The sequence below is a fragment of the Fulmarus glacialis genome, unplaced genomic scaffold, assembly GCF_000690835.1.
Source record: "Fulmarus glacialis isolate BGI_N327 unplaced genomic scaffold, ASM69083v1 scaffold30943, whole genome shotgun sequence".
NCBI classification, from domain to species: Eukaryota; Metazoa; Chordata; class Aves; order Procellariiformes; family Procellariidae; genus Fulmarus; species Fulmarus glacialis.
The window spans coordinates 8,893-23,791 of NW_009202819.1; the positions used below are offsets into that span (position 1 = coordinate 8,893).

At 44.8% G+C, this 14,899-nt stretch overlaps 1 protein-coding gene across 1 annotated transcript; it reads right to left on the reverse strand.

The window, feature by feature from the left end:
• Positions 1-559: 559 nt before the first annotated feature.
• CPA2 (carboxypeptidase A2 (pancreatic)) lies at positions 560-9,401 on the reverse strand. The gene is made up of 11 exons (XM_009574434.1): positions 9,337-9,401; positions 6,814-6,895; positions 5,870-6,004; positions 5,034-5,129; positions 4,323-4,424; positions 4,047-4,148; positions 3,228-3,320; positions 2,775-2,865; positions 2,184-2,383; positions 1,108-1,192; positions 560-862 (listed from the first exon to the last, which is right to left on the reverse strand). Exons 1-11 carry the CDS (start codon positions 9,399-9,401, stop codon positions 675-677), a joined length of 1,239 nt encoding a protein of 412 aa, XP_009572729.1. The 3' UTR covers positions 560-674.
• Between the last annotated feature and the right edge of the window lie 5,498 nt (positions 9,402-14,899).

The following is a 14,899-nucleotide window of genomic DNA, read 5'->3' on the forward strand; positions in this document are numbered from 1 at the left end:
GAGAGCTCAAAGGGTCTCACTTAGGACCGCTGTTTATAGGGTCGCAAGATTGGCTTCGCGAATCCATGAAAATTCTCAAGGTTTCAGTAACAATGGGATCGTTCTACTTGAGCTACGACATATAAGTGTATCAGGGGATGACAAATTATCCCTGTTCCCGTCCCCTACTCGGGCCAGGCTGCGGAAGTTTCTGGTACGGTCAGTACATTCCCCAACCTCAGCTACGCAAGAGTTCCTGGTACGGTAAAGGGACGCTTCACTGCCTGACTTGTTACCCCAAGGCCAAGGTTTAATGGGAGTTTCTGAGATCACGGAGCAGCCCAGGAGGCGGCGGGGGGGAATGCACCACCACACTCTGACATCTCAATAGCCACACCAGGCGTCACATCTTCCATCCTCCACCTGTCACTGCTCCTACTGTGTCTCATTGAGGTGGACCGCAACCGAGTCCTAAAATCTGTGACGCCTTCTAAAGGGTCTACCACGCACACAGAGACGCAGTGAACAAGACAAGCATGAAACATCTTTTATACGCAGACATGTATTGCTGTAGGGAGAATGCACACAGGGTTTTTATTCAGCCAGGTGCCATATCATTACAGCTGTCTCGAGCACACCAAGGGAAGAGGATTTAGCAGCTTGCTGCTACAGGCAGCTGATTCCCACCCCAGCTTTTAGTACGGATTGTCTCGCACATGCTCCATGATTTTTTTCAGACCCAGCCAGGTCTCCTCTGCAGTTGGGATAATTTGGCTGGCTGGCAGGAGAAAACCATAGCGACCCGTGTCTCGCAGCTCAAAGGCAAAAGAGTATTTGATGCCATAATCGTAGCTCCAGTCAATGCTGCCTCCACTGGCTTGGTCTGAAAGAGAAAGGAAGAAGAGCCAGAGGGGTGAACAGAGGATTGATTTGAGTTCTGCTGTCCTACTTTTTTTATTTGTGAGGGAAACCTATGAGGTTTTTATGCGAACACTCAGCTCCAATCTTTGACTGGCGGTGTCACTCTACAGAAGCATCACTGCTTCCAAGAGGGAGAGACCTTGTGGGAGGGACAGAGACTATTGCCCTGGGACAGCCCATAAAAGCTCAGACTAGCAAAATACTCACAGATAGTGGTGCAAATGCTCCCCACTGTGAAGGTGGTGCCGTACAGGGACTGGATGGAACTGGCAGCAGCTCTTCCCAAGGCATCCTGGAGAGGAGAAGATGGACAAGTCAGAACATAGCCATGCTTAATGAGACTAAATGTTAAGATTTCACCAACGTGAACCATGCTCAGGGAAATCTCCACAATCTTTCACAAAATCTCCAATCTTTCACACCCCTCAATAAACTAGTGCCAAATCAATCCATTTCTTAATCACTCATACTAGTGACAGCAATCACAGTTTCCACAGTATTTTTGAGAGGTGACATCGCAGGTGAATTAAATCATAGAAGGTTCTATATCCGATCATCCAGTGTTTCATCTCAGCAACTGTCTTGTCAAGAGAACGTTCAAGATATACCAGAAAATCCCAAGGCAGTCAGAAATCTTCCAAGAGTTAGTGGTCAGCTTTGTGCTCACTTCAGCTACGTAATGGGTGGTTGTAGAGGAAACAGAGCCAGGCTCTTCTTGGAGGGGAAGGGAAAAAGGACGAATGGCAACAAAAAAAATTGCCACAAGAGGAATTGCATTTAGGTATTAGGGAAAAAGAAAATCCCCATGACAGCGGGGAAACTTTGGGAAGGGCTCAAAGAAGCTGCAGAATTTGTCTTTAGACAAATAAAACAATCAATCAAAACTCAACCCTAAGCAACCCAATCTGATCTTGAAATTGGCTCTGACTCCAAAGCTTTCAGCAGAGGGTTAGACTAGAGACCTCCAGAGGTCCTTTCCATTTGAATTATGATTGTGAGATCCATATCGCCTCAAAGATATTATTACAGCTGTGATGCTGTCGTTAAAGCAGAAAGAAGGAAACGTGGATGAGCAAAGAGGGCTGAGAATGGGTGGGGATGCACGTGTTTGCATACGACCAAGACTTCTCTTTTAAAGGCATTACATTACACCAGGTTTTTGTTCGCTCTCATGGACGGTTACTGTTATGGATGGCATTAGCCTCTTGTTTTAATCTTGATCTCTCACTGTAAGTACAGAAAGCCAGCTGGACAGAACAGAGGAAGCTAAAGCCATGTCTCACCAGCTCAGCATAGTCTGCCGGTTCAGTGCATTTATAGCCATAGGGATACATCAGGAGCTGAGAGTAGCTGTGGAGGGTGAGGAAGGCCTGGATGTTTCCATGATTCTTAATAAAGTTGACAACAGATTTAACTTCCACCTCCGAGTTGGCACTGGGCCCTCGGTAAGAGTCAGAACAGGGATTACTACTGGCTCCAGGACCTGTTGGTGCAAAGGAGGAACAAATGCAAACCTGTGAGAACTGGCATTCATGAAAGGTCAAAGTGGACCAACACAAAGCCGGGCTTTCCTAAGAACAGGTCTTCAGGCAAAGGCAAAGCCTTAAGAGCTGATAAATGCTCGAACAGCAGCGACAGAGCATACTCAAAGGACATACTTCTAGAAGATATAGATTACTTCCTTCATCTTGTGCTTACTGGCAATTAATCAATGCGAAATTATCTTTACAAAAGACGGCTACCATCCTATTTGACCATTTTCTTTCTGAATCCCTTATATTAAGGCAATTGCTGGTCCTGTGTAACAGGATCCGGCAACATGAAAGGGAACTTTCTTCTTAGTGACAGCCAGAATCCAGAAACTTTGTTCCTACCTCCAAAACCTGCATCCCAGTTCCGGTTTGGATCAACTCCAACGCACGGACTGCCTTGATTCTTGGAGCGGGTCTTCCGCCACATGCGATTCTAAAACAAACACACACTATGGCTTTGAAAAGGAGCAAATCTCGGTCCTTGCATTAAAACTGCTACCCAGAAATAGTTGCCATTCACCAGGAAGAGATCCTAGGCACGAGCCTAAGACTATTTCTGATGGGCTGACTGCTGAGATGGGCCAATGGACAAAAATCGAAGGGCTGGTGAATTTACAGAGGGTTAAGATGGGTTAGACAAGTAATTAGTATCTTTGGCTGCCCAACTCTTTTGTAACTCCTTCTTACAGCATTAAGAAATGGACTTTCAGAGCCTACTTCCCTCGCATTTATTGTTCGCTTGGCAGAGCATGACAGCTTTCTAAATCAGCTTAGACACACAGCACGCTTACTCACTGTGGTGTGAGTGAATACATATCCATCAGGGTTTGAGACTGTCAGCAGGAGCAGAGAGGTGATGGATGAAGACTTCCCGTAGTCGGAGGCAATCTAAGCGGAGACAATATGGTACATTGTGATTATCAGCATATTTCTTTCCTGCATGCTTACACTCTAACAGCTAGGTACAGAGGCAAGTCTGGCTTTCGGGGCAGGCAAACAAGAAACATTAATTATCTGCTGGCCATAACTGTTCCTCGTTAGACTTGGAGCTTGGAGAGAGCAATCAATCTGTTTTACTATTTTACTCTGAAGACAGGAAGTTAATGGAAGAGGGCAACAAAATTTTCTCCTGCTTGTCCCAGAGAATGGGCCAAGTCTGGCACTAAGATTGAGATGGATTAGCCAGGTTGGGAATATACAACTGCGCTGCACTTCTCTGGTGGCTTAGTCATTTTCAGCAGAATTTAAATGCTCACTTATATAGAGCTGGAAGTTTTGGCACTTTTGTGGAAGGTAACCAACCACACAGTGTTTCTCTGTGTCGGCAGCCCGAAGCAGCAAACTAATCTCAAAGTCCTTGGTTATTATCAGCCCTGCAGTCCTCAACAATTTCACCTGAACTACTACATTTTGTCTACCTCAACCCAGCTGTTCTAACAATACACAGCATTTTTCCATTCTTTGTCTAGGCAGCTGCCATATTCTCTCTGGAGTCGGCTGTGAGGGGTGAAGGAGAGTTAGCAGAGCTGGCTAAACATACATAGGTGTCATATACTTTTAAATAGTTAGAGGCATTCCCAAGAGAAAAGAAAAATCAATCACTGCCGAAGCGACCTTTTTAGCTATCCAGATTGCAGTCGCTTGGGTAACCCACTCTCGGGAATGGATACCGGCATCAATCCAGATTGCAGGACGGTTGCTTCCTCCGGTGCTGAACTGTCAAACAAAACAGAAAGTTTTCAAACTCTCACTGACACCTTTTAGTCAAGAACATCCTGAATAGACTGGGATGCTTTGGACTGAATTGTGCTGTATCTATAATGCATATGTATATTAGTATATGCATACACATCTGTATGCACCCATTCTGTGGTATGTTCTCTGTCGTACCTTGAGCACATACAAAGGCCGCTTTTCATAGGATACCCCAATCTGGAGCTTACTGACTATGTGGCCATACTCAGATGCAAGATGATCCAGTTCCGCATAAATCTGAAATGAAAAGTCATGATGACATTTACATTACATTTATGTATAGTACTGCCCAGAACAATTGTAGCAGCTGATGAAATCTACTTTTCTCTCATTTTGCCTTCATTATTATGACCTCTTCAAAGCCCCATCTCACCTTATGTCAGTATAGTCAGTGCTTTTCCTAATATCACAAAGTAGAGGAAAGCACTGCTGTATTGTCAAGATCTACTTATTTCAGGAGTAAGTTCAAAACCCTCTTTACGAACTTCTGGTAGTAAAAATACCTTACCGTCTGCTTTGCTTGATGGTTACTGGCTTCCTATATTTCCCTACTTCAAGATTCATTTATTTCTCAATCTCTTTTGAGGATCAGAAGGAAGGGTTTTGACAGAACTCTGCAGAACAGTTTATGAAAAAGTATGATCAACACTTGTCTGTTCCAACACACTGTCAGGAAAAGTGCTGGGCCATTATGTTGACCACAAAATTAATCAATTTAAAAACAAAACCACGTGCCAAAAGAAGCCAGAAAGACATTTTAGATCTTAATATAGGATGTTTGATTGAAGACAGCATGGAAAAAGGCCAGAAAAAAGAATCCTTTTCCCCCAAAGCTGAGGTACTCACGGAATCTAAAGTGTGGTAAGTTCCATAGTTGAAGCTGTCGCTGCTGCGATCCCTTTGACTACAGGCCATATCTTCCTTTTCTTTATCTAGAACAACCTAAAAGAAGCCATTCACATGTTCAGAAAAGCCTGCTTAATTTGCAAACTTCTGACCAAGTGTTTATGTCAAATAACGAAATGGTGACGCTCCATGCTGGCTCCAGCCCCAGACCCACAGCCTGGCAAGCAAAGTGGGCAAGAATACCAGTGTTTAAATGGTCAGCGTTAAGTTTTAAATGCTTGTTAAGATGAACAAGAATAGCATTGGAAAGCTTGGAGGGGAAAAAAAAGGCAGTGTTTCTGCTGAGCTAATGCTATTTTAGATGCCATTTTGGGATTACTGCTCATAAAGAAATGTTGGATTAGTGCCCAAAGGGGTGACTTTTCTCTCACACGGTGGTGTACACTGCTTTCAGATTATGACCCAAGCTGCTCTTAACACAGTTTACTGAATTATGAGTAACTTTAGTGTTGCGATCTCCAAACGTCTGAGGCTAAAAGACCACAGGAAATTCCTCAGGGATTATCAGAAGAGCTCCGTGGAACCTATGAGTTTATTGATGTCACTATTCAACATGGTCTCGGATAGCATCTGCAGAGTGATCTCCACAGCTTCCCAGCACAGCTGTGATCCACAGATCATCTTTGAGAAATTAATCCACAGACTACAAAAATAAGGGGAGGAGCCCATGGGAAGCAGTGTACAGAAGAGTCCATGAATTAATGAACAAGGCCAGATCGTGAATCACTGTTTGTTTCCAAAGGATATAAAAGATACGTGCCAATGGCATTGCCTACCTGCAGATCTTCGATCAGGATGGAGTACTCAATCCCATGGGACTCCAGGAAGGCTTTGACTGCTTGGACGCTGTTAGCGGGGATTCGCACATCCACAGGGAGGTCAGGGGTGGAGGGATTTATCCAGAAATCAAGCTGCAAAGAGAAAGGAAAATGGATTTGGTTTGGGGAAAGCGTTCTGCAAACAGCTTTTCTAAAGCTTCAGAAACGCTGATTTCTCCCAAATTGAATGACTCCTGCAGTATTGTGCCCTGTCATGCTTACAGCACGCTCCATTCTTTAGCTTGGCCTCACCACAACCTCGTATCAGTTAATGTGACAAACTCACAAAAAAAAAAAAAAAGATCCACTGGAGGCTAAAATCAGCAAGAGGAAATTTTAGTCTTCTATGACGATTATTTTACTATTCTACCTTTTACCAGAAATAGTTTCAAGAAAAGCTCCGTATTACAGTACTAGCTAATATGAAACCCATTGTTTTATTTCTCCTTTGGTAGGGCCTTTTTAAATTTTCATTTCTATACTGTTCAAATCAATATTTTTCACTAATGGCAATAAGAACAGTAATAACCTAGAATTTTATAGTGTGTTTTCCTGCTTCAGTAGAACACACTCTAATAAATTCCTCCCACAACACTGGGAGACAAGTACAAAAACATTAGCATCAGCACTTTAAAGACAAGGTTTTCAATACTAAGATTAAGAGCAGATCCATTCAAATGTGATTGTAAACCCAGTAAGAAGAAAATGTGAACGCAGGCACTCCTCGATACCAGGCTGGTACTAGAACTTGCAGATCAAACACCAAGTATTGGGACAGTAAATTTATTTATGGCAGCTGCCACAGTATGGTATGAACCTTCCAAACGTGATGCAAAGCCCTATCTTGGTAAGTCCTACCCCAGTCTGAAACGTTGACAAATGCCTCTGCGGTAGTAACATACCGCAAGGTGTTCCAGCGATTCCAAGAGCTGTAACTTCTTAACTTCCTCCTCATTTCTTGTCTTGATTCGGAGAACCTGGTGCCTGCAATAAATAAGTAAGTCTTCAGAAACAGTCTCAAAAAGGAGTCTGGTTGAACTAGCTTGTTACTAAGACCATGAATTTGGTGGGTAGCTGCTTGCATGCTACCAGCCGATGCGGACTTCTTTAATGCAGTTGACTTAGTGTCACCCAAAAGTTCAACCAACAACCTGCAGGGCCAGCCTGCTATACGTGCACTAGATTAGTAACTAGTTAAATGGCATTTTTTAAGATTTCATCATAAACAACACATCAAGGGGATGAGGTTTTAATTGTTTACAAGGATCAGTCTTGCATCTATTAGTCATTTTTTGTCAACAACTTGGAGGAAAAAAAATTCTGGTTGAGTTTGCAAATGATCAAATGTTTGGGGAGCATCATTCAACGAAGCAAACTGAACACTAAATATGGGATTCGTTTCACCTTTCTTCAGTTTAGTAAAGACAGTTGACAAACTTCCCTGTGTTGTCAGAAACTGATACCATCAGAGGGTGGCTTGCACCATTCCAGTGGAATGACTCAATGCCTGGAAGTACCTCACTCCACCGGTTATGGCGGTAACCTCAGCTATTAACTTAGACTATGCATTGTACTACATACAGTGATCACAATGTACAGTCTTTAAGTGGTTTTTAGATCTCTAAAAACATATAGCCCATTCAAATACACAATGTTGCAGGCTATTTGGTAAAATAGGTACAAGCAAACAGTACCACAAGGACAGGCTGATGAACCCAGGCTTGTTCAGGCTAATCGAATTGCAGCCTACAACTACTTGAAGGGGAGAAACAAAAAAAAATACAAACTCTTCTCGGTAGAGGTAGAGGATGATAACAAGAAAAAACAGCTCCATGCCCTGCTTTGAGCAGGAGGGTGGACTAAAAACCTCTGGAGGTCCCTTCCACCCAATGTTTTTATGAAACGACAAAAGGATCTATGAACAACAAGGGAATGTGACAGCCGGGGGACAGCAGATCCTATTCTGGAGAACCAGGGGGGATTCTGAAGGAAACCTGGAAGCCATAATGAATTAACAACTGGAAGTACAGCCCGGGATCAACATTGTAGCCAAAAGCACCGATGTGCTCCTTAGCCGTATAGCCTGGGGTTTACTGCAAGTGAGCTGAGCATTAATGCTGCGTTTGCAAACGGCATTTGGTGGTTAAAGCATTTGGTGTGTTTGTTTTCATTCTCTTCCCTAGGCATATGCGTTTGGCCACTGTTGGAGATGGAACAAAAGTCCATGGAGTCCCATATCCTCACCTGGCCGAGCTGCTCTGCTGGCACCCGCTGCAAGCAGCACTGACAAATGGAGATGACTCAGAGCAAATCGACATGAATAACTGCAGAATTGGAAAACACATCTTAAGACAGGGTAAACACGGGACTTGGCATATGAGCTCAGCTATGTGTGTGTTTATTTACTAGTGTGGCTTCGGCTGCTGAGAAGAGATGCTCGTTAACACCAGGCTCCTCAGTCTGGCAAACTGAGGTATAAGATTCTTTTGATGGACCAAATTAAATCAACACTGAGGGCACTTTACCACATTAATAACTTATTATTGGATTCTCCACCACCATAAGCTTTATTTCTGGATTGGATTCTTCTGTGAAGAGATGAGGCTCATTAACGACAGCTACTGGACGTGACTGAGGAATGAATTCATGAGAATCCAGTCTACATTATGCCAGAGCCCAGATTAAATGATCAAAATAGCTTCTCCTGGCTTTACAAATCATAGGGTTTTAGTAAACTACATATATTACTTCTTATTCTTAATCCTTCTATATTCATATACAGATTTACTCAGTGGAATCTAGTGTTTACCCACTACTTCTCAGGAAGTATCTACTATGTTTTTTATCATTTTCTACTAAGTTTCTTACACATTCAGTAAGACTGTGAGGAAATACACCAGAAGAAGATAATTTTGCAATGCGACATACAGACAAACCTTCAGAATATAACGGTTGGAAATAAGGATTTGAATTGCTTAGAAAGACTCTGAGAAGAATTAAGCATTTAAAAAGAAAATAGAATCTTCAAAACCAAAGGGAAGCTAGCGACCTTTCCATCTGAAGCCAGGTTCTGGTCTTTCAGCTCTGCTCTGTGCCAGACCAGATCTGTCAAGCTGAACACTCGAGCTTTGCAGCGAGGTTCAGCTCCAGATCAAGGCTCCATACTGCTCCCTAGGTACAGTCAAAGCCTTGGGTGAACATGAATTTAGGAACTCCACTCTGCAGCTAGACCCTTCTCTTTAGAAAACCCAAATGAAAGTAGAGAGAGGTTTCTTCAAACACTGGAGTACCAAAGCAACAAGACAAGTCAGTCATAAAAAGCAAAGAATGTGCCTCAAGCAGATTTTGTAAAGTTAAGATAATGAAAAACAACAACTGGGTAATACGGCCTTAAATGAAAGGTCCTCCACAAAAGCGTAACTCACCCAACAAAAGTTTCCAGGCACAAGGAAGCCCCGAAGAGGGCACTGAAGATCAAAATCAGCTTCATGTTTGATGTGAAGTTCAACTCAGCCTAGCAAAGGTGAATTTATACAGGATTTGTTAAGAAACCATTTTTCAGATAAAACATATCTGTATTCCATGTGACTACATTCTCACATTTATCAGAGCTTTCAAGGCAACCAACAGACAGGAGGCCAATTTCACCTCCAAAAATTTTCCACTGACACTTCAAAATCTGTAAGGGAGGAGTAATTTTCAAAGCTTTGCCCACAAACCTCCTCGGTGTCCTTTTACACGTTTTTCTAGCTAGAGGAAAACAAAGTCAAACTGAACGTCATCCCAGCTCTCACTGGGGGTGAGCAGCTCCACCAATAGACTCTTGGTCATGGGTTTTCCTACAATAGATTTCTAGCAGCTCACTCCTTGTTTCAAAGAGGCAGTCAGCAGAAAGATCTCACTCCAGCAAAAATACTCAATTTGAGTGATTATTTCTTCAAAATAATGAAGAAATAATCAGGTGAAAAAATCACTCTGGGGATAGCACACAGGCTCTGGGTCCTGCCTGCTATGCAACAAGTTCTCTCTGATAGACTAGGCCAAGGCCATGCTATAAATTTACTCTTATATACAAGTTACACACTTCTAGATATAAGCCAGATGATAGTTTAAATATATTCTTTATTGAAATCACTAGCACCCCCCCCAATCTTCAGTTGGGATGGTTTCAAACAGATCCAGCCAGCCAGCGCTTCAAGCAAATTAAGGTTGCAGCAAGATCCACATGAAAGCAAGTTGTACAGTAGGAGCAGAAAAAAGCCTTGGGTGAACAGGAACTTAGAGGAGCTCAGCTCTGCAGCTAGATCCCTTCTCCTTGGACAGGCTTGTTAGAAATCCTCTTCTAATGAAGTATTCTTCTCAGGAAGCAGTGACACAGGTTTGAAGAAGTGCTGGAACAGCCACTGCTGGGTTCTCTCAGCTTTACAGTGCCTGCAAGGCTGTCCCCTGACCCAGTAGCTCTCTGGGTCCCTTTGCTCTTGTGCTGGACTCTGTCTACGTCTCGCTTCACAGGGAATAGCCTCCATTTTGTTCACCTTCCATAAAGGTGCCCAGATATTTGAGTAGTTGTTATCTACGCTGAAGGAGTAACGGCGACGGGCAGCCTCCTGGCTGAGCTTTGGGAACCATCTCTCTTGCCTTTGGTCATAGGAACACCCAGCTGCGGTTGTCCCAGAATGACAGGTAGGGCCAGGGGGCTGTTGGATACACTTTTTGTTACTGAGGAAAAGCCAGGTGCTGACCCTGCTGTAATACCTGCAGGTTCCCGGGAACTAACACGGGACAGAAAGGAGACAGTTCAGCTACTCAGGAGACCGAGGAAAGGAAGTCTCTGACAATCCCCAAAGGATCTCACCCGTACTGCTCTCAGTATTTGTCCTTCTCCAATCTCCACTCCCACTCACCCCTCCGCAGCCGGGGCAGGGGCTTCTTGTCACGTGTTCACAGCAGACTCCAAGCAAGTCTTTTCTAAGGCCAGGCCTCATGTTTTTGGGAGCAAAGGGAGCCTCAGGCAGGGATTCTGGCTGTTCTGACATACAGGAACTAGTCATCCTGCAACTGTTGTAACTTGGGGGCACACTGTGGAGCACATACGCTCTGCAGGGAGGTAAGGTATGTTCCTGCCAGTCCCCAGGTCTTTGAGGTTTAACCTAACCCAGCCCTTGGGAAACAAGCAGATCTCCACTCCCCTCAACGTAAATCAGACAACACGAATTTATCCTAAGAGACAGGAACCATCATGAGAATTTCCTGTTTCTAGTGCTACAGTAATTATGATGGAAGTCAAATCCCACCTATAGCTTATGGCCTTCAACATTTCATAAAGAACCGACAGACTGTCCACACCACCTCCAGCGGATTCACTCTTTGAAAACAGGAAGGAGGACTTAATTTAGGGCAAAATTATAGCTTGCTTCATTACTCATGCTACATCCCGCATGGATTTAAAGGCTGCCAAGAGATCCCGCCAAACACGATGCCAGGGTCCAAAGTAAACCAACAAGCTCTGAGTGCTCTGACCAGCCTCATCTGGGGCCTCCACCCATTGCATTTAAGGAGCTGCATTTAAGCCTAAACCTCTGTACCCACTCCTAATCCCCACCAAAGGGGCTACAGAAGACAGCACCACTGTGACCATAGGTAGCCATATGTAGCCATAAAGTCCTGCAGAGTTTGGAGGTCAGCCTTGAACCACAGGGTAACCTCTGGGCGAAGTCCTGCACAGGCTGAAAGTCATCCTCTGTGGTGCTCAGCTCAGGGCCCAAAACACCTGAGCAAATTAGGGAGCTGCAAGAGCAGGGGTGCACCACCACAGCAAGCCAGAAGCCAAAGGTGATAGCAAGGCAGGCGGGGGTAGAGAGCTCACCACAAGCAGCACGGCCCCACGGGACCCAAACGAGAGGAACAGAGCAGGTCTGGTGGCACTGACCAGGAACAACCACAATCCAGATCCTCAGGTAAGTCCACGGTCACACAGCAGGTCCACAGCCAGGATGTCAAGAGCTACAAGCCTAAGTCTACCGTGCACCCACTGCAGCTCAAACAAGGACCAAAACAAATGGCCTCAGCTTAAATGCAGCTCCCGCGCCAAGGGGCGGAGGGTATGTGGGTGGGGGCCCCACACAGGCCGGGTCAGGGCAATTAGCGGTCTCAGGGCCCTGGCACACCAACGTGGGCAGGGTGGGACATACTCTCTGCACAGTCCTATGAGGATGTGGTACCATGCAGTGAATCACGAAGACCCTAGTGACACGTTAAGAAGTGAAAGGTTAAATGAATCTCGTCTAACCAAACTTCGTCTTGTTGCTTAAAATTGCCGTATCGATATACAGACAGTTTGCCTGTGCTGTCATTGACAGAGGGACAGAATGGATATGAAACCCCTGCCAGCTAGAAAGGCCTCAAAAGTCATCAAATTTAGGTGGAGTCAGTCCTTTTCCGTAAAGTCCGGAACCTGTGTTGTTGCCCCTGTCTAAAAAAAGTTCTTGCAACCAAGATACAGCACAGTGGTCTCTCCTATCACATGGGAAGGGTAAGCGAGCCCACGGCTTGCAGTCCCCCTCGTCTCCCATCCTCTCAAAATAAGTGTTCGGCAATTTAGGAGGAAAGGAGAAGAGAAGGGAGATGACCCATGCTGGACTGAGCTTTCCTTGTGCTCCTGCTGCCCAACTTGTCCCCTCTCCGCATCCATTCTGCATTGCCTCCTGCTCTTTCACGGGGTGCCGGGCATTTTCTAAACCGCTTTTTTTGAGCCCTATAAATAAGCTTACAAAACTCGTATTTACCTTTTGAATTGCTCTCCCTTTTGTCAGAACATCATCTTTTATCTTGGACTTTCTGGAGGATCTGTTTCAGGGAAATAACATTGTACAGTGATGTTACTTAGAACAACATAGAAACATTAATTCCTTCTATAATGCTAATTCTCACAGCGTGCATGAGCTTGTGAGAGAGGCTCTGGGATGCAAGGCTGACTGGTCCTTGCACAGCTACAGCACAGGGAGCAGCACCAGCCCCTGCCCCAGGAAAAGGCAGCCCGGAGGGGAGCCCTCACGCCTTCACCATTTCTGCCGAGACTCTCAATAAGCCTGTATTCCTCAGAAATCCCATAAACATTTCACCTCGGGATATAAATGTTTCTTTTCTCAGACCTGTAACACCTGTTCATGTGTCCGAGTCACACATGTTTATAACACGCCACACACTCCATCGGATCATGTTGTAGCTTTGCATGTTAAGACAGCAAGCACACGGATGAATTGTAACTTGAAGGGGATGGGAAGGGTACTGGGAGAGATGCAATCACTTATACCTGGAGATTAAAGACCGGGTCTAACAGTGACATCATCCCATGAGATAGTTATAAATAATAACAACTCCCGTGGTTGTGAAAGCCTTTTAGGCAGGAAAGTTTTGTGTAAGGCCCACAATAACTTTCTGCTGAGGGCCAGCAGGTGTCAGCAGAAAACACAGAATTAAATAATATCTTACTCGAGCTCAGCAAAGGCAGATAATCAAAATGCCAGCACAGGTGCAGAGCAGGATTTTACCTCTGATCCCCCCAAAACCGTCCTCATCCTCATCATATTCCCTCTCATCTAGTTTCTGACTAGCACCAGAGAGCAAGGTGTCGTTCTGCCAGTAATACCACCGAAGAGAGGAAAAAGGGTATCCCATGGAGCCTCGGACGTGGGACACGGGGCTGTCCCCTCTCCAAAGGGTGAGCGTTTCCACGTTCGGAGCAGTCTCTCGGCAACCCATTGTCCAGCCGACCATCTCAGGAAGCCCCAACATGTCGGCCACCTGCGGAGCCACGGGGACGACGACATCGCAAAGTGGCCTCTTTTCTGCCCATTAAGTCCTTCGGCTGCGATTCGGGGAAGGACGGAGTGCCCTCAGGTCCTGTTGGTCTGTAGCGTCTGGGGGACATTGGGTGGGATTCATCTCCTCTCATGCGAGCTGTGTCAAAGCTGGGAATCGCACCAAAACAAGACTCTTCCTCTGTAACCGATGAAGGGCGATTCACCCCATCCTCAAATAGCTGTTTGAGACTGGAAGGCTAAATTAGGCTTTTAACAGCCCTTAACTATTATCTCCATTTCATGCTTTTCTTGCTTTCATCCTCTTGCTTAGGAAATGAGTCGAAGTCAAGAGATTTTCAAACCAACTGAAATGGTCCATTGGCATGGAGGAACTTTCATTCTGTTTAAATGTATCTCCTCCCTTTCTCCACCTGTATTTTTATTACCGTATGTTTCCTATAGTCAGCTTTTTATAAAGGAATAACACATTCCAGCAGCCTTTACAGTGGGGCAACTTGTAAGTTACTGTATTTAACCCAAATTGGAAGCAGAGCGGGAAAAAGTAAGAAATAGGCTGGATATCCCAGATAATCAGAATATCCCAGATAATTTTTCTTTTGCAAAGCTGCTGCCCCTGTCTTTTACAAGCTGTTGCAGCCACCTCAGCTCCATATGCCTCCCCTGCCAGGTCCGGCTCCTCTATCTGGCTCCGCTCGCTTTGCTGCCTCCTGATTCTTCCCATCTGCTGACATACCCTGCTCTTCTTGCTTCAAAAGGACATAGCATATGAAAATGTCACTGAGGTAAGTCAGTATATCACCACACTGACAATGTTGCGTGATTTACCATCCAGACCTATGAGACAAGCGTGTCACCCAAAGCCACCTTGTCCAATGGGACCATCTTTTACCTCTACCTTCTGAATACACCGATTTAGCACAAAATTCACACAACCCTCTTCATTTACAGCATTTCAGAACAGAAATATGAAGTTATACCTACAGCGTGCAAACACACCCAAAATCTCTTAAAGTTTTAACTGTTGACCTTGGCAACATATGGTCTGAAATACGTTACTATGCGTAATCAATTAATTTAGCTATGAAAATAACACGGAAAAACAAGGCAACGTGTGGCTCTGCACCACAGCGACGGCGCATGGGACAGGGAGTTAGCCGACCACCCC

What these genes read in the sequence shown, in the direction of transcription:
- CPA2 (XM_009574434.1), bottom strand. Translation starts at nt 9,401, where the DNA reads ATGAAGCTGATTTTGATCTTCAGTGCCCTCTTCGGGGCTTCCTTGTGC. An exon ending in TGCCTGGAAACTTTTGTTGG is followed by an intron (nt 6,896 to 9,336) that starts GTGAGTTACGCT and finishes TATTTATTGCAG; the next exon opens with GCACCAGGTTCTCCGAATCA. An exon ending in CAATCTGGATAGCTAAAAAG is followed by an intron (nt 3,321 to 4,046) that starts GTCGCTTCGGCA and finishes GTCTCCGCTTAG; the next exon opens with ATTGCCTCCGACTACGGGAA.